The following is an 18822-nucleotide window of genomic DNA, read 5'->3' on the forward strand; positions in this document are numbered from 1 at the left end:
AGACCGCTCACGGTATTTGGTGCTCTTCGTACACCCGTCGTCAAAACAAAGATGCCGCGCGGCGACCGCGGATTGCAGCGTCCGCGTCCTCGACCTCGACCCCGGTAACACCTTGTGGCGTATTGCGCGGGCACTGCACTTCCCCGTAGGCCACGAAAGTAGAGCACGCGTTCAACTCGAGCGCTCTCTTCTGCATGCAGTGGCGCTCAGTGAAAACTTTTGCGAACGTTTCGCGTACACACCCCTCCTGCAGGGTTTCCAGATTTGGCTACTGTGTGCCGATGCGGCGCTGCTTTCAGAACCTGGTATGCATGGTCATGTATATACTGAAATGTTGGCCGCTCTACTACTTCCGCTACTATTTCGCTCATTTGGAATCCGTGCTCTACACGTACATTAGTAAATCCGCAAATTAGTGAGTAGTAACGCGTCTTTGGTAAACAGCCACGGTTTTCTCTGTAGCAACAGTATGCCTGGCGCTGCTCTGGTTATTTCCCTCGTTTCCAAATCTTCGGTCGAAGGCACATTGTATTATCAATTACTAGCAAACAATTGCAAAGCTTGAGAGTTGATAATTCAATCGCTGTTCGGCTACTTTCGAGGCCCGATTCGGCTTTCTATTTTTTTTTGGGGGGGGGGGGGGTACTACTTTTGGAGAATTTGCGGCTGGTTCTTGAGCATGGCGCGAGGCAACGCTGCAGGCGACCCAGTACGGGCGTTCTTATTTCAGTGAGCTAGAATGCAGGGTAATTCTCAAGGAGGGTAGGCGTTATTAATTCGGCTTGCGAGTGGTGGGTTGCGGATGCGAGTTCAAACCTGTCTGCACTAAATGTTCAACTCGAACGAATTGCAAGGAATCTCAAGAAACCGTTTGTTCAAGTGAAACTCAAACGATCTGCTCTTGGCGCGGAAAATTTTGCGTTTGTTCGTTGAGCTGAATTATTCGTTCATGTGATGTCTGATGGAATAGCATTTCAATGTGATGAGATATCGATCACCACTCATAAAAAATGCACCCCCCCCCGTCCATTCCTTTCGTTCCTCTTTTTTTTTATTTTTGCAACGTTAACCATGTTTCAGTCGCGCACTCGGCTGATTTCTCAGCCTACGATTTCGGTCTATAAGGCAGGACTAGACAGTCGAAGGAATGTACGGCGACAGCGATGGCACGCTTTTAAACGTTTCGTTGCAGTAACAAAGATGACGTCGATGGCGTCCAGCATGATACTGCATGCAAAACATATACAGGACGCATATTTAGGAAGCAGTCCTTGGACCCCTTTGGCTTTTTTCAAAAATTTATTTACGATACTTCAGGCCCTCGTCGGGCCCGTGCAGGAGTGGATAGGTGGTCAAAACTGTACAATGTGGAATCATGCACATTCCATATATATGTGCGCATGTCTTTACGAACGCTTTGGCTTGTTCGTAGAACAAGTATCAGCCAATAGTGATTTTGAACATGCTGTTAGCGAAAGCGGCCAGCCAGTGACAAACAGTTCTCGCAAGCGAAAATTTTAAGCTTCGTAAATTTAGCTCGAATTTTAATGTACTTAACAGCCCGACATTGGAGGACGACGTTGTCATATTACTGCTTCCTTCTGCGCTTCTCCGAAGATCGCAGGAGCGATCTTCGGAATGATGCAGCACTTGAATTGGTGTAATTAAACACTGATCATGGAAGAGAATGTCACACTTCTGCCATGGATTTGCTATAAGTAAATCTTGTGTTTGACAAACCTTATACTGTCATTGTTTTCGACTGAAAAGTGCGGCTAGTTGGCAAAGTTGCATAGTGACGGAGGAACAGCGGACGAAAAATACGTTCATGGGTTTGCGCTGCAACGTCACTCGACGATTACGTGTATTGATTACTTGCAGCTCGGGCGGTAGGGCAGACATTTCGAATTAGAGTAAGAAAAGGAAATAGGAAAACTAGAAAAGGAAAGAAGAGATGGCTACGCCGTCGCTCATGCGACTCTTGTCCCCTCGAGTATCACCGGTTCGGAACACGGAAACTAGGCTAACTATTGTTGCTATAATCACGACCGCGTCCAGTGGTGCCTTCATTAGCGCCCGGCTTTGTCGGAGGCGCCCCCATCCCGAGAGGGGCAACTGTAGCGGGCGCGCGCGTGCGGAGGGCGGCTTCCGCGACGGGAGGCGTCGGCCCCGTGACCTCGCGACGCCAGCGGCGACCTGGAATGGCGAAAGACGGCGGCGGCCGCAGCGGCGCGTTATGAAAGCGCGTTCCGCACTGCGACTCCGCCGCGCCGCGTGCGCTGACCTCGGCCCGCTGTGCTGCAGGGAAGAGAAGGCTTGTCTCTCTCTCTCTCTCGCACTTATCAGTGCTCACGCGCGCGGTCGCACTTGGGTCTCTCTTTGCATTCTTGCGCCGCCAGACGCTCCTTCGTACGCTCCAATCGGGGGTTCCGTGCTCTCTTGACGGAGCTGGAGGGGAAGATAAATACGAGAGGCGGGTGCATCCTCAAACTCTTTGGTGTGTTGACAGACAAGCCTGTCAGTTGACACCTGCAGCGAGAGTTGCAGTGAACAAACATGCCGATCCTCGGTCACCCTCTCTCTCTTTCTCTCTCTGTTCCTGTGTATGTGTGTGTGTCTCGGGGGGGGGGGGGGTGCTTTAAGTTTTGCGCCGCTCGACCACCCAACTGGCCGCATTTGACTTGAACGAGGCTATGCGAGTTCTGAACGTAAGGTCGCGGGGTTCGATTCCCTCCCTACCGTGCACTGTATAGCCACAATTCCGATAGGAGCGGCATGCAAGAAAGTTAGTGTGACGAGAGTTCAGTGCTTGTGTAAGAACTGCATCTGCAGGCGGTCAGAATTATTGGAGGGAAAGGGATGAAAGTGGTACGGGCGACCATCCGTTCATCTCTGCAGTACGTTACCCGCCGCGGTGGGTCAGTGACTGTGACGTTCTGCAGCTGAGCACGTGGGTTCGAGCACGTGAGCTCACACGAGGTCGTGGGTTCGATGCATGAAGGCTCGTGCGTTTAGATTTTGGTGTCCATCGAACAACCTCGGATGGTCAAAATTATTCCGGAACCCCGTCACTGCGGCGTCCCTAATAACCCACTTCGCAGTTATGCAGGACGTTAGCCCAATGATTGTAATTTAATTTTGCAGCCAGTTCTCAAGACGTTCGCGTTTTGTTCATTCGGCCGCCCAACGCAGAAACGACGGCGCTGGCCGACAGAATAAGTGCATCCCAAATGTACTACACGTTTCCATAACCGTTCGCTCATTCTCCAGACGTCACTAATACGGCAGGGTTTGTGAGCAAACTGCAATGTGTAGCCCAGTTTCGCGAGCGCGCGCTTCAACAGTTACGAGCTTGTATCTTGTATGCAGTCCCGTTGTGACCAGGGGCCGGGAGAAACGGGGAAGGGAAACTGTCGTACGTGGGACGATGACTTAGTGGTTTCAATATCGCAATGTGCACCTCTCTTTCAGTTCCATTTTCTTTTTTTCCCCTAAATTTCATATTCGCCGCGAAGGCTGCGGAAGCGTAATGGCAGAAGTACGAAAGAGCTCAACCTCGCCACAGCAAAGAATTCCTAACAGAACGGAACAGCTAACCTACTCATTCTTTCATTATACATTCGCTATAGTTTCCCGGGTTTTCTTCTCTCTTTATCTCTCTCTCTCTTTCTGCGGCTTATAAATAGTGTTGCGGCATTTGATTCAGCCGTGCACGTAACGAACCCCAGCTTATCAAGATTCATTCGGAGTCCCCCAATAACCCTAATCAAACCATAGTTTTTGCACGTACCGCGTAATTTATTTATTTCTTATGTAATTCCTTTTTTTTTTACATTTGAACATCGCGCTATGCTTGAGTGCGCGCAGGCCTGCCTCGAGATGGATTGTCATTTCAGCTTTTAGTGTCGATACCTTGAAGACTCATCGCACGCAGGCATTATACTTAGGCAGCGTTTGTCTGTGTAAAATTAAATTTACTTAGCTTTTCTTCTTTTCGCCTTGCTTTTCTTTTTCACGTGTGCTTATAATGTTTTATTCTATTACTAACGACGGTGTTGCCGGAATAGCCGGCCAGAATTAACGTTTCCCGTCTTACTGTATGTCACAGAAGCAGCAACAAAGACGGGGCCGCACAAAGAACAGAACAGAGGTATCCGTGCATCACGTCGTTAAATGTTTGTATGAATGCAAGGATGGCGCGGGTTGAGATGAATACGTTACAGAGAGAGTATAAAATGTATTGTAATACTGCCGCTATAGTCCGGAGCCGTTGCTTGGAGATTGTCATTGCCTACCACGTCTCGCCCAGCCACGTTACGGACGTAGCAATAAGCAGTCCACCACCACGTGTACGCCAAAGTCTGACACGATTCATCAAGACGCTTCAAAGCTACGAATGCGGGTTCCTTGTGTGCGCCGCGCGGCTAATCGGGATGCGTGCTGTGCTTCGCCGCTGCGCCACTGATTATTTCCCGCTGGGAGGCCCCGCCGCCTTAATTGCGAATTCCTGCGGTTAATTATCCCGCTCTAAATAGTCGCTCTATTGTTGAGGTGAGGTGTACGTACGGCCACGAATGACGAACGACGCACTGAGCAATTTGAGAGATATGACTCGACGAGAGAGAAAGACAACGCGACGCTCGTTCCGCCCGCGCATGTGAAGGAAGAGTGCGACCACTGCGGGGTCAGTTCATTGTCGAACGTTGGCGATTACCGTGCTCGCCGAGATAGTAGTGGCACGCATGTACAGGTATGTGCGATTCGCACAGCGTTCGCCGAAACCTTAATGGAAGTCGTGGAAGAGGTAAGAGAAACACGGTACGAGTTGAAGACTGGCCTGGCTTGGAAGCAACGGCTATATAAAACGACGGCAAGGTTTTAAGTAGATGTCATTCTTTAGCTAGTTTCCTGCTTGTCTTTATGTACGCCACCCACGTATCTCTTGTATGACATGACCCTCTCTCTCTCTCTCTCTCTCTCTCTCTCTCTCTCTCTCTCTCTCTCTCTCTCTCTCTCTCTCATTTTCCTTCCCTCGCGCTGAATAATTTTTTTTCTGCACATCTTTTTCTCCACATGATGGTTGGAAACAGAATTCAACAGACGTGCCAACCGGCGCTGAGATTTCGGTACACTCTAACGAACATATATAAGCGTTCAAAATCAATCCGAAGTCATTAACTTGGGGCCCTCTCTAATATGGGGAAGTTGTTGAGTGTTAACAATCAACGCCTTTGTCTTTGCTTACATTTAGAAATTGAAGGGTGCCTTCACTCAAGAGAGATATAACGTGTAACTCCAGTGTTAAACTCTTCTTTTTTTTTTTCGCTTGACAGAGAATTTAATATAACGTGAAGGAGAATAGCCTATGTTATTAGTGAGGGCCGTATACGCTCAGGTCAGGCGCCTGATGTTACGTCTCAGAGAACTTGATGGAGCCTTTTGTGCGGAGAACAGTGATATTCTGGAATGCCCTGTCAACAGAGGAGCGATTTCCACGGTAATCGCGAGCCTACAACTCACGCGTAACTTGCACGTGCGGTGACGTACAGTTCAGCCATCTGTCACACTTGTTTATCACATGACCCCCCTCGATTTTCCTTTTCTTTCTTTGTCAATGGCGAGTCGTGTCTGTCGCTGCGCACCTACTTCGCGCGTCATTAGCGCCAAGGAGACAATTAACGGAATACCAGACAATGCTGCAAAACAAGGCTCGCGGCGCGGGGGCTTTATGCAACATTTGAAATAAGCGCGAAACGCGCCCTCTCGTTTCTCTGAAGCGCGCATGCGCGCGGCGATCGGGTTTCCCCCGGGAAAGCGACACGTGACCGCCGCCGGTAGTGACGTCACGCGCTCCCGAAATTGATCGAACATCCCGGGCCTGGAGGGAAGAAAGGAAGGAAGGAAACAAAGGAGGGGGTAAAACGGGAAATAAAATACCGGCAAGGACCAGGGGTAAGGTTCCGGGTTTTCCCGGACTGGGCATTCGCGGAGAGGGCAGCGTTCGCCCGAACGTCGTCGTGACGCGGTCTCCGCCGCCCTGCAGTGCAGCCTCCCGGGGAAGCCAGCCGTCCATTCACGGTACCGTTAACCGCATTACTCCGTACTACGAGCAGACAGAAGAAAGGGCGTGTGCTTGCTGCGCGCACACGCGGAACATGAATCTTTCCCGCAGCTTGCGCCTTCCTTGCTTTTTTTTTTTTTCATCGCTGAAGCTTGCACGCACGATACCGGCAGACAGACGGAGCATGTGCGCTGCCCCGGTTAGAGTTGCAGATGCCTACAATGCGTGATCTGCACCGCTGGCTTTCCTTTTTTTTGTTTTTTTTACGAGGTGTGTAGTACGTATATGACCGGTCGCGTGTGGCGAGGCTTCTTGAAAATGTGCACGACCGTAAATGTGCCGCCTTTATGTGCGTGCGCGAAATGGCTGTAAGCGGGCTGCAGGGGGGGCAGGCTGTGTATGGGCGCCCAACTCTGTTCGCCGGTTCCAGTCTATGCCCCCCCCCCCCCCTTCTTTTATCTGGTCTGCACGCTCTACAACCTGCCGGACGCGTCGCTCGTTTGCGCTGCGAAGTTGATGCGCTCGTATCACTCGCTGGGCTTCCTTGAAAGCTGGCCGGTCTTACCTAGTACATTTTTTAACTTGGTGCTTTGTGGTGACCGTGTTATTTTTGGCTGGGTTAATTTGTGTCGGAAGTGCTTGAGCCGTTGCCCTAAGAGGCTGCAGCTCGTAAATTCTGTCGCTAAAAATGGAAACTAACGTTTTCGTTTCATGCATTTCAGTTTGTTGCAGACTGAATTATGAGCGTAATGTGATTATTGTATTGATCGACGATTGTCGCCTTCTGAAGCGAATGCCGAGAGGATATATAATCTGCCGCATCCCGGATTATTACGTCTCCTTGTACTACGACGCCGCATTGATTTTTTCGACTTCTGTGACCCAGTCCCTCGGGCTCTGCGGTAATACGTTAGATTTTCTCGCTTTCTGTTCCTTGGCGGACTGTTTCTTAAAGTTCTTTATTAAACAGAGATTCTTTTTGTCTTTAGTTTTTCTGAGCTTCAGTCTTTGTTCGTGTGCGAGCAGTTTGAATACGAGCAGTATCCGTCAGTGTGCCATTTGTTGAGAGCTCTGCAGTTATTCGAATGTACTTCCAAGTTGTTAATGTTCATACGACTTGCCAGAATTCACTGATAACATTCGATACTAAAACTCTCTGGAGGCTGCTGGAAACGTTCAAACGGATGTGCGTGAGCTGATCGACAGGTATTTGTCTAGCGCGTTGCAAACGCTACATTATAGCATGATAGCTCACTATTAAGCAACACTACACTTCCACAATAAGAGTGCATTGCACTTCCACAATAACAGTGCAATTTACTTTTTACCAATCCCAACGTACACGTGCATCACTGTCGGGTATAAGCTTCTCAGATCCACTAGAAATTTCGTATTCGCTTTAGCACGAGTGTGAAAGCGTCTAAATGCGCTTGTAACATTTTATGGGATCACACAGACTTGTTTAGGACTGCCAAACCAAATTTAGTAGTTGTGAGGGGCTGACTTTAATGAAAATCTTGAAGAAGAAAATACATCCTTGTTGGCCGCGCTGATAACTGTCTAACTTATCAGCTGACATCTGAACGGCGGCCCGCACAGGGGAATATGATGAAATGGGTGTAGGAGAAATGGAAGGAGGATACGCAGTGTGTAATAAAAAAAGCTATTTACAACTTCGCCGAGCAAGTGAGCGAGTAAGTGAAGCGAAAGTTCACTATTTGTTCGCGTGTTGCGTCACTGCGCACAGTGCTTGTAAAAAAAAAATAGAAAAAGAAATGCGTAGCAAGTACAAAACAGGAACACGATCGAAAAAAGCGAACAAACCTTCGTTTTTTGCGGAAGGTAGAACATAGCTTTGAAGAGAGGTCTAGTGCCACAAGCTGATGCGCGAAATGTGTGCACTTAGTCACTTGGATGTGCCTGCATGACACACTGAAGTAAAAATGTGTTTCGCTGCTGTTGAAGTATGGGCCACGAGTAGGCGTCACGAGATAATGAGCACACGATATTATTCTTGCGGTTGTTGTTGGCGTGTATTGCTCCCGATCATTTTATGGACGCCATTTGGACAAGGAGCTTACCGCATACGCGGGGTATAAAAACAGGTTCTCTTCTTTTAATGAAATGCACCCCCCTTCGTTCGCCAAGCGTGTGCTTAGTTGCAATCACCTGGCGAAGGTAAGTGTTCGGTGGTGGTGCCAATACTCAGCTAATAATATTATACAAAAGGAAACATTATTTGAGAACCCTAGCGAAACAAAACCCGCTGGCCCCATGTGCGATAATCTCATATGAAACACGTGCGACTCACATATATACCCGCATGTTCCCATATATCATGAGGGAAGTCCCATATGATTGTATGAACATATGAGGATCCCATATGAAAAGTAGTATGTTCTCGTATATCACATGTGAGCGTCACATGTATGTTCGCATATGCCATATGCATACCTGCGATCTCTACTTTACGAATTTGGGCTCTTTCTACGAATTCAGGAGTGTTGCGTCAAGTTTTACGAAAAATAAAATTTGTTCACGGAAATGCTTCAAGGCGGTCGAAAGAAGGAGCGACGCAAGATTACAGAAACAAACAAGAGAATGTGCGCGAAAAATAAATTGTAATGGTACCGCACCGCCCTGGTGTGGCAATGCAAGACGAGGAGCATTTGCTTAGATCAAGTTTATTCAGACTTCGAAAGCAGGCGAAACCGGCAGCAGAAATATCGTTGAAAATGTCACTGTGATCTAAAAACAATGCGTTGCTTGTCAGTCTCTAAAGTACATACTCCCTCTCCCCACTTAGTCGTCGTATTTGCAGAATATTTGCGAATTTTAATGTTTACAGGATGGCAGGTATGCTCACGGGCATGGCCCTTGCTCCACTAAACAATACATATTCATTCATTCATTCATGCTCACGGGCAAGTGCCATACGCTTGTATGAGCACACGGGGATGCCATATGATCATATACCAAACGTGGCCTATCTAAAAAAAGAGGTTTACTGAATGTGGTGCGTGACACCATGTCTGAGCACACTGTGTTCAGAAAAAAAGTTTCTTGGCATACATTGACCACTGAAATCCAATAACACTACATTGCACTGTACACCAGTTACACGACCTGGAATATGCAAGTCCGATGTACTCTTTTGTGCCTTGCATGCTTTAGCGGCAAACACAGAAATGAGTCACCATTGTTGCAAGACATTGTCAAACAACAACCTTTATTTCAACAAAAGAGGACACGAACACTGAGACACAATGACGGCACAATTCCACCAGGAAGATAACATATATAACGTACGAATCATTGTATAAAGGGCGCGTTTAGAAAAAAGTGTCCGAGTGCACACTCACTAACATATAACCACATAGACCCACAGAAACGCACAGTTACACATAAACTAATTGTCACATTACACAAAATGATGTTCAATATGTACAGTGTACGCAATGCTTATGTACAATGATGATGCGACCCTACGTAGTTTTGTAGCGATGTTATGAGATGTGTGTATACAAAGATGATCATGCATACTAGAGCACACAGAAATCACGGGCACCTACATACATGTATATTCAGTGTATATTCAGTGTACTTTTGATGGCATGACTCCAAGAACCAGGCTGGTCGAAAATTAAGCCATACACGTCCATCAGCCACTGACAGGAATCGGCATGATCCCTGTCGAAGGAACCCCCTCTTCCCCAAGAAAGAACAACTCCTCTGACAGAAACGACAGTAGCTCAGAGTAGAGCCTTTCCAGAAGTGGAAACAGAGCGCGGCGACTATGTCCCGCGGCAACTGCCTTGCACCGATTACGCCACAGACAAAAGTCCTCCCGCAGCAACTAAAGTCGCGCAAAGCGGCCACGTGAGCAGCGACCAAATGTAATAAAGCGCTTAACCCCAAGGCCACGGAAACCAGCTTGCACGGCCCTCCGAAATACGCTAGCAACGACACTTTGCAGCAGCACATTGATTCTTGAAGGGGGCGATGGGGACACAGCGAAGATGGGACTGTGCCTCACCGCTGCAGGTCTGTCACGCGTTGGGAGCACTTGGTGCCCTGGACGCCACATGAAGTCGCGTAGGTTGCCAGGCAGAAATGGCGCCGATATTGCACCCCACTACACGTTATTGGAGATTGCTGTGTTTCGAAAAAATTTGTTTCAAGAAGAGGCGATACGAACACTGACTCGCAATCACTTCAATACACATCAAAGCTCTAATTTTGCGCCTGTGCCCATTTAGCTCTTGTACGCGCTGCATAGCAGCCTTACGCAACCTCCCTAGTTGTTTTGGGTTTGTGCGTGAAACTTGTCCAAATTTCTCTTCGATTCTCGCACGAGTCCTTAAGGGGTGAAAGAAGTGTCCAATAATTTTAGTGCACGCGTATTTCCTTTAACCTAACATCAACGTTTTCGCGGCGCTCTGGATTCCGTCATCGATATTGTAACTCTTAAAGGGACACAAAATGCGATTACTAAGTCGACGTGGACTATTTAAATACCATTCCAGAAAACTATCAACGCGTGTTTAGTGCCAAAAAAAATAGTTAGTTTACGAACAAATTGCACCTGAAGGGTGCGAATAGCTTTTTCGGAATTCAAATTTCCCGCCACTCAACCGAGGGAGTGGTGACGTTGCATACGCTATCACCATATGCCATCGCCACCACTCATTGCGCCCGTCGGTGAGTAAAACGACGTCCGACAGACGGTGGTACCGAGACAAGGCATATTAAAGGCAGGGCGATGGATTCGCCGCTGCAGCTGCTTGTTGGTCAAGTGGCGTAGACCGTTCGGGCACCCCGCGACATCACATGGAAGATGAATTATCTGCTACTTGCAGTTTGTGCGAGTTTCGCGAGCAAGTAAAACCAGCGCAGCACTACGCGATAACAAAACTTCTGAAACGCGAAAGCGTGGGTACCGCAGAGTCGAGCGAAAACGAAACCTTTCGACCGCCCGCGTCATTGTCAAGGGTGATTTCAATGACTCCTCTTCCCTAAAACTCATATAGAACTGTACAAGTAGCATTTTATTTCGTCTTATATAGCTATACAAGGATGGTTAATGCAACGAGTGCTTGAGAACTAGCGACAGAATTTAACTGAGGAGTGCTTTCGTCATCGGGCAAGTACTTAATGCCCCAGGGGAGTCTCTAATCATCTCCTGCATTTACCTAAACTTCTGGATTATTGAGGCTCTGTTCGTGATAATATTGGCGTCGTAGAGATTCTCGAGGACTAATCTACCAATTTAGCTTGACTTAATATTTGCATTTAGTGTCCCTTTAAGTGATGCAATAGTTATGCAGCTCCAATGCGCTTGTTGCGAAGCTTTAGTGGAACGGTAAATTAAATGGCATACAAGTAAATGGGATGCATACAATTATGTTTATTTTCATGCTATGCAGTGTGTAATCGCATGTAATTCCAGTGTAATTACAATCGCATGTATACAATCGCATGCAAAAGAAAGCAGGCACGGTTGAACAAATCCAAGGCAATATATAGAACTCAGAAGGCGTACGCGTTCATCTCAATATAAACAAGACGCCATTACTGTTGTGACTATATACTTGGACATACATCGTAAGCAAAAAAAGAAAAAAAAGAGGTCACCGTAGCAGAATTAGGTGTCACCATTTTAGGACCATTCCGGTTGCAGAGAAAGTTGTCTTCGCGTAGCTTCGAACAACGCGTTAGGTTACCACAGACGGGGCAGCCATAACGACAAGTCAAAGCAATGGGCAATAAAGAAGTTAAAAAAAAACAAATCGCTGCGAAATCGAAGCGGAAGAACAAGCGTACCGTGGTTAACGGTGGCGCCGACGTCCCGCTTCATTGGGCCTTTATATAACTCTTTTGTTAATGCTACCCGCACTGTAGACACGTCCGGTCTGCCTCGCTCTCAAAAAAAAAAAAAAAAAAAGAGGAAGAGGAGAAGAACAGCTATTATTCTTGGCGTTAACGATATAGCTGCAAAGGGCTTCCGTCCTCTTGCAACTACTATAGTCCTTGCCGGCGCCGTAATATATCTGCCAAGGTTTCGGCTGTTCCTGTCGAAAACACAGCGGGCATGTAGCCCTGTTCCAATTCGCGGCCTTGTCTTCTCTGTGTCAGCGCAACTTGGTTATAGGCCGAACGCGTACAGATTGTTTCGATCGAGGTTACGAGAAAGCTGTAGCGTGCCTGTAGCGTGTGTACGTGATATTGAGCAGCGTGTTGACTTTGCGTTCACGTATTCTATATTTTTTTCTCCCTGTCACCTTTCTGTCCGCAGCAAGACGAGAATTTCGTGGTTGCTGCCCTCTTCTGCGCCGTCGAAGAAGGAAACTACGCAGGCCTGGAGGAGCTCTTCTCGATGTCCCACATCAACCCCAATCAAAGCAATAAGGTGTGTTTACTTGGGAAGAGCCTGCACGGAAAGCAGTCTGTATAGCCACTGTCTTCATAAAAAAGGCTGAGCGGTCAGTGTGAACATATCCCGGTTTCCATGCGGCGGTTGTGCAGACTTAGAGCACGCGTGTGGTGTCAAACGCGTCCGCGCGTACTACGCACGTATTAGCTAAATATAAAAACGTCAAGCTAGCTTACTCGTTCCGTGCTGTCTGCATTTTACGGCTAAGAAAGTGGCCTTTTCTTTTTTTTCTTTTTTGCCGGGGAACAAAATTATGCATATCCCACGTACCGTGTGGAAATCGGTGTATAAGCAAAGATTTTCGTAAACAGGCATAAGATGGTGATCGCATCTCGACCGGAGCTAAACGCACACCAGGCTATTGGGGCGAGCTCCACCACTTGAAAAACTGGCGCCACCGTCGGCGTGACGTGGCATGAGGGATCACGTGGACACAGCGGTCGCGTCGGCTGATCTGGAAGCGCCGAAGCGAGCTGGAAACGAAAGTTTAAAGGCCCAGCTGCGCTGCGATTCTGATTAAGTGGTGAGGCCGCGTGATCCCTCATACTACGCAAGGGAGGCGCTTCCGTCAGATGGCGACTCCATAAGTCCTCGCCCCCAATATACAACAACGAACGCGTCTTGCTATCGTCAGACAAGGCGGCGTGAAAAAGCGACGCGGCCCAACAGGCGACCACAGAATTTAAACCTTCGGACGCCACCAAGGTTTCGTGCACGTGCGTCTGGTGAAAACTGCGCGTGCACGTGCTCTCGCACGCACGCGCCACTCGTCTCAGTGAGCTACCGCGTTGACACGAGAGATATGCAAGCAGTCGTGGCCTAATAAAAGAAAAAAAAAAGTTGTGGCCTAATGGCTAGAGCATCGGGCTGTTGTGCTAGGCTGCCGAGGTTCGATGTTTCCATTGGATACGTAATACTCTTGTTTTCATCTGTATGACCTATCCGGTAAGGCAGTAGCAGCAGCAGCCACTGCCAACAAAGCCCGTAAAGGTGCGAAAGGTCTTAGACTTCTCGTTTTTAAATTTGGCGCTTCCATGATGCCACTCAGATTTCCCATTTCTGAACTTCGCATCACGGTTTTGATGCAAATTTCAGATGTGAGAAATCTGAGTGACGGTCATCAGCGCCACGCTTCCGGCGCAACCTTCATAAATGGGAAGTGTGACCTTTTCTTTTTCTGCTAATAAAAACCGCCTTTCTGCACCAGACGAGAACCGCGATTCTTGAAAGTGACGTTTCGAATATGGCGCTACTTCCGCAAATGACATGAGTTAGCTTTCTCTTCATTATTCTTTTCGCAGACGTGAGACTTATTTACCCGGACTGTGTCCGGATTAAAATTTCTTATTGAATAATCCAGTGCAATTTTTCATTTATTTATTAAGCAATAAACGAGCCTATTTAGACTGGATCTGTCAAACTTTGACTTCAAGGGTAACAGATGCAGGATTTTCAAAATCACATTGTCACCTTGCTTTCACTTTTGTTTTGTAGCGTACCGTGCTCCTATTTTTCTGTGAAACACACTTATTTGGCATTTCAACAGCATTATCTACCACCCTAGCTTCTGCATTCTAATTATTGTTCCTCCAACTACCTATGACAGCAGATCATTAGCTGTAATTATATTTGTATTTAGGTTACACTGGTTGATTTCTTCATTACTCCATATTATATTTTAGCAGGAAAAAATTACCCAATTCATATTTAAGGCAAAATATTGTCAAGTGTAAATATCTAAGGCTGTCAATCATGCCTGGGTACTATGCAAGTTATGTGTTTTATTGTGCAGTAGCAGATTCAATTTATAATTGGTGCAAAATAATGCATAAGGTATACAAGTACAATTTTGCTCATTACATTCATACACTGCTTCCCTCGGGACAAAAATTAGGTGAAGCTAAAGGTTTCTTCCTATAAAAGGTATTCGAGGGCCTTTCAATATTGGCTGTGAAATTTATTGCCTTTTTCACATCATTACAGTAATTAAGCACATAGTTGCCTAGTTGCATGTGGTTGGTATAGGTGTGAAAATGGCGGATGCCTCAGTATGACAGCACTGGCTGAAACGAACTTCTTTACACACCTTTTTCTTATGATAGCCATCCTGCAATACTAAATAGAAGCTAAAAATGGCTGCAGAAATAGTGTTGGTTGGGAATATATATATGCGCAATTAGTGAAAAACAGAATTTGGTGAACTTTCATGTACACAGCCTCTGGAAGGTATTTATTTCATCATTAAACCAGTTCTTAAGAAAAGGCGAAAGCAAAGAAAAGACAAGAAAACAGATTAAGAAGAAATCACGAAATTTTTATTCACGGTAGGCATTGCAAAGAAAGGAAAATGTGTTGTTTTGGATGAAATAAACAAAAAGAATGTGCAATGTTTGTGAAAGAAAAGGAACATTCCGAAACTTTATTACAATAAAGTCACATATGACTTGGTGATGCCTTCATTTTATATGATATTCCTTATAAGCACATTTATTCATTTACAGTTTATTTAGTTGTACACATACTTGTTACATGCTGATACTGGCTAGGAATATTTTAGATTTACTTCATTATGTTCAATAATTTGTTATATTCATGTTATATTGAAGTTCAGCTGTCACAATTTTGTTGCTTAACTCCCATCTTTTAGCTATCTTCCTTACTTGTTTGTGGGAACTACATGCCAAATTCTCTTGTTTTGCAGCATGGAGAGACAGCCGTCCACATCGCTTCAGGCCTGGCGCAATTACACATACTCAAGCTGCTGCATTCAAAGGGAGCCAACCTGAAGCTTGCAGACAGTGTAAGTGGCTACTGATCGAGTGTGATGTGCAAGAAAGACTTGCACAGCTCCTTGTGGGGTTCATGACAGATCGTATGGCAGGCATGTGTGTCTGCGCACTGTTATCACTAGAGTGTTTCAAAATAAACATGTTTATCGTCGCACCGCTACTGGAGAGCTATTGAGCTGTGTAGGAGCTTAATTTGCGTGTTCGACTAATGACTCAAAACTAACAGTGTAGAAAACAACAGTAAAAGGTAGAGAACACAGACTGCACAAGTTCCATTCTTATGTTTTATTCGTGCCTTTCTGCACTCTCTTAATTTCCTAATTGTAGTACTAAACCATTCCACGTGTAAACTTCTTTGCACTGGTTTTATTCAACAAAAGGTCAAACAAAACATAAATGTTCCGCCACTTGTATGGGTGGTATCATCAGTACACTAAAAGAATGAATACGCCCTACTTACCTGCAAAGCAGCCATGAACATCCGGCCCACGGTTAGAATTGCATACCGACCAATTACGGCAGATAAAACATGATTCAACCATTTATCTTAGGCTCCATTGTTTCTCCCGTGCCAATGTTGTTGCATTATGAAACTGAAATATATTTCCTTTAGTCCAGCAGTAAGTCCCAGATGTTTATGGCTATTTAGTAGATAAGTAGGATCTATTCGCTCTTTTAGCCCATTTGTGCACTCATAATGCCACCTGCATAAGTAGCAAAATGTCTGTGTTCTGTTTGATCTTTTGTTCAATAAAACAATGCAAATTAGTTTACAAGTATGTGTTCCCTTCACTTTTGGAGAATTTTTGCACTTACTTGCAGCTGAATTGTTCAATACACATCTATTCTTTCGAAAATTCGTTACTAACACATTTATGGCAATGCCTCACCTGATTGAGCAGCCCTGTTGCCTACAATGTATGTAGAAAAAGAAAGAAAAAAAAATCATGAGCCATACCACTCTGTGAAGGTGGATGACAAGCTAAGCTGTGTAGCACACGACAAAGGGGTGACAGCGAATTTTGAACAAGGGCACGCATGCATTTATTGTCTTGGTTGGTGGTAATCGTGATGAAGGGTACGTGCACACACATTTATTGTTATACATTCGCGTTCATTCGTGTTATAAATTCGTTATACACATTCGCTATATACATTCGTGTTTTCATTTCGCGATATGTTGAGGCAAAGAATTCTGCACCGAAATTACGACACCGACTGGCGGTGGGCCAGTGCCGTTAGCGCCTTCGCAGAGGAAGGGGCAGTATGGGAATGCTGGCATGATGAGCGCCATCGCAGCTAGCTGTGGAAGAAGACAATGACGACGACAGCATGAGCAGTGGCACGAGCGCTAGGGGACGTATGGGAATGCTGGCATGATCAGCGGCAACAGAGCCAACTGTGGAAGAAGACGACTACGATGAGCGCGAGCAATGGCACGAGCCATTGCTGGTGATGACAGTTTTCTTCTCGCACGCACATATGAAAATTTCAATGAACCCTAGCCATAAACAGCTTCGCTGTAGGAAAGGGAACATGGTATACACAGATCTTGGAGACCCGTGAAGAGCAACTTGAATGACTCTGAAGTCATTGCAGTTAATCCAGAGTCATTCCTTGCGGTGCCCCCTTTTGCCCTCGTGCAAGCTTTTGAATGCTAAACCCATCAAGCACCTGGCATCACTGCCACCTTGATAGACAAATTCTAAAAGCACTGTTACTAACATTGTGATTAACAGTGGTCTAACAAGAAATGTTGCCGCAGCCAAGATTTCGGCAAGGGAACTTGGCTTCGTCAGGGCAGCAAAAACGTTGGCTCCAGCGACGCCTCTTGTTTGACCAGTGTTAATCGCATCAAGCTGCCACCTTCCTGTGATCTTCTGTGTTGTTTAGATTGCTACTAGCATAGTGTTCTATCTGACACCTTTCCCTTGACTCTTGCCAGCATGGGGACAGTGCCATGTACTGGGCAGCTCGGCAAGGCCACACGGACGTGATCCAGTACCTATGGGAGAATGGAGTCTCAGTTGACTGCCAGAACAAGTCCGGGGAGACGGCCCTGCATGTCGCCGCCCGCTATGGTCACCACCCAGCAGTCAAGCTTCTTTGCTCCTTTGGTGCCAATATCAACGTGGCTGATGAGGTAAGCGGTAATCCTGTCCTCGTTTTAACAATGCTTCATTTTTATCGAACTGTGTCTGTGATGATTTCTGTACGAACTGCCTTAATTATGCTACCAGTGCATATTAATTGTTCATGCTGAAATTTTTTTGTATACGCGGTATTGTTAGGTCAGGTGGTCATTTCTTTTTATTTTTTATTTTCATTTTTTAATGCCTGTTTGAGTAAAACAGAATTTCAATTACTATTATCTGAAAACCATTGCCTGAAATGTATGCGGAGTGGGAACCTTCATTAGGCGTGTGTGCCTTTAGTTCTTGCTTCCCCTGGAACTTTCAGGAAAGTAACATTGTCAATCAATCAATCAATCAATCAATGTACGTCAAATATGACAGAGCTAGTCAGGTGATAATGGAATGCATCATCGCAACCAGAGTTTTGATAAATAAATTAGTGCTTTGTACGCAGTGAATGATGTGAATGAGATCTGCTGAATGAAATGAAAGAGTGACTGATTGAAATGAAATGTTTAATTTAGTAAATCTGTAACTTGAAAGCGATTGAAAGCTTTAATTAGGTAAAAATATAGCCAGGTTTGGTACATTTATTGCTGACCATGGTGACTTAGCTACATTCTAGGCTCTAAATGGTCAAAGATTCGCACTAAACTTCACTGAAGCGGCCACACCATGGCAGAATTTCTGGCTTCTTATTTTCTTATTTGTTCAGAAGTGTCACCAGCAGCTATTTCGTCCTCAGCTCTGATATTGAGTAAGGCATAGGAGCTCATATGCTCATTATCATACTGTTTTCTAAAGGTGTGAATGCTGGTTTCGACATTGTTGATTAGCACCCTGATACACCACCGGCAACAGGTATCCTGCCATAAAAACCTTCTCACAGCATGCGTCTCGATGGGCTCTGGCAAAGGATCTTGTTTTGAGTAGAGCTCACTGCAGCTTTTTTTTTTTTGCAAGAAATTGAACTCGTCCACCCTCCTCAAAGTCTGACTTGGGTTTGACTCTGTCGGAACAGATCATTCCACATCATCAGTGGGACTTATCATCCGACCAGAAGGTTGTGAAAGCACTACATTACTGTGCTTTTTGTGATCCACGAGCATTCAATAAATAAATATGCATAAAGAAGTTTGTCGAACGTGAGGTAGGCAGGAGTTCCTCATAATATGCTGCAGTCCTGTAGAGCCGCACACAGATGCTAGACAGGCAAGTGCTGCAACGAAAGACTTGAGGGGCACAATAATTCGTTCAAGCACGTGGCAGCCGCTGAAGGAAACCTCGCTCTTTGTTGCTCAACATGATAATGTACCCCAAACTTAACAAACACAGCAGGCGTGGCGTGCAGCAACGACAGGATAAGGCAAAACATTTGAGATCCATACAGTAGGTTATTAGGAA

At 46.0% G+C, this 18822-nt stretch overlaps 1 protein-coding gene across 5 annotated transcripts in view; it reads left to right on the top strand.

The window, feature by feature from the left end:
- The window catches only part of LOC135904694 (death-associated protein kinase 1-like), a 192955-nt gene that overhangs the window by 141505 nt on the left and 32628 nt on the right, over positions 1-18822 (top strand). For all 5 annotated transcript variants that reach the window (XM_070534064.1, XM_065435624.1, XM_065435623.2 and 2 more), the window contains 3 exons: positions 12357-12470; positions 15196-15294; positions 17229-17426. In XM_070534064.1, coding sequence (XP_070390165.1) covers positions 12357-12470; positions 15196-15294; positions 17229-17426 — 411 coding nt within the window. The remainder of the gene's footprint in view (positions 1-12356; positions 12471-15195; positions 15295-17228; positions 17427-18822) is intronic.

This window comes from Dermacentor albipictus, chromosome 2, assembly GCF_038994185.2.
Source record: "Dermacentor albipictus isolate Rhodes 1998 colony chromosome 2, USDA_Dalb.pri_finalv2, whole genome shotgun sequence".
Classification (NCBI taxonomy): Eukaryota; Metazoa; Arthropoda; class Arachnida; order Ixodida; family Ixodidae; genus Dermacentor; species Dermacentor albipictus.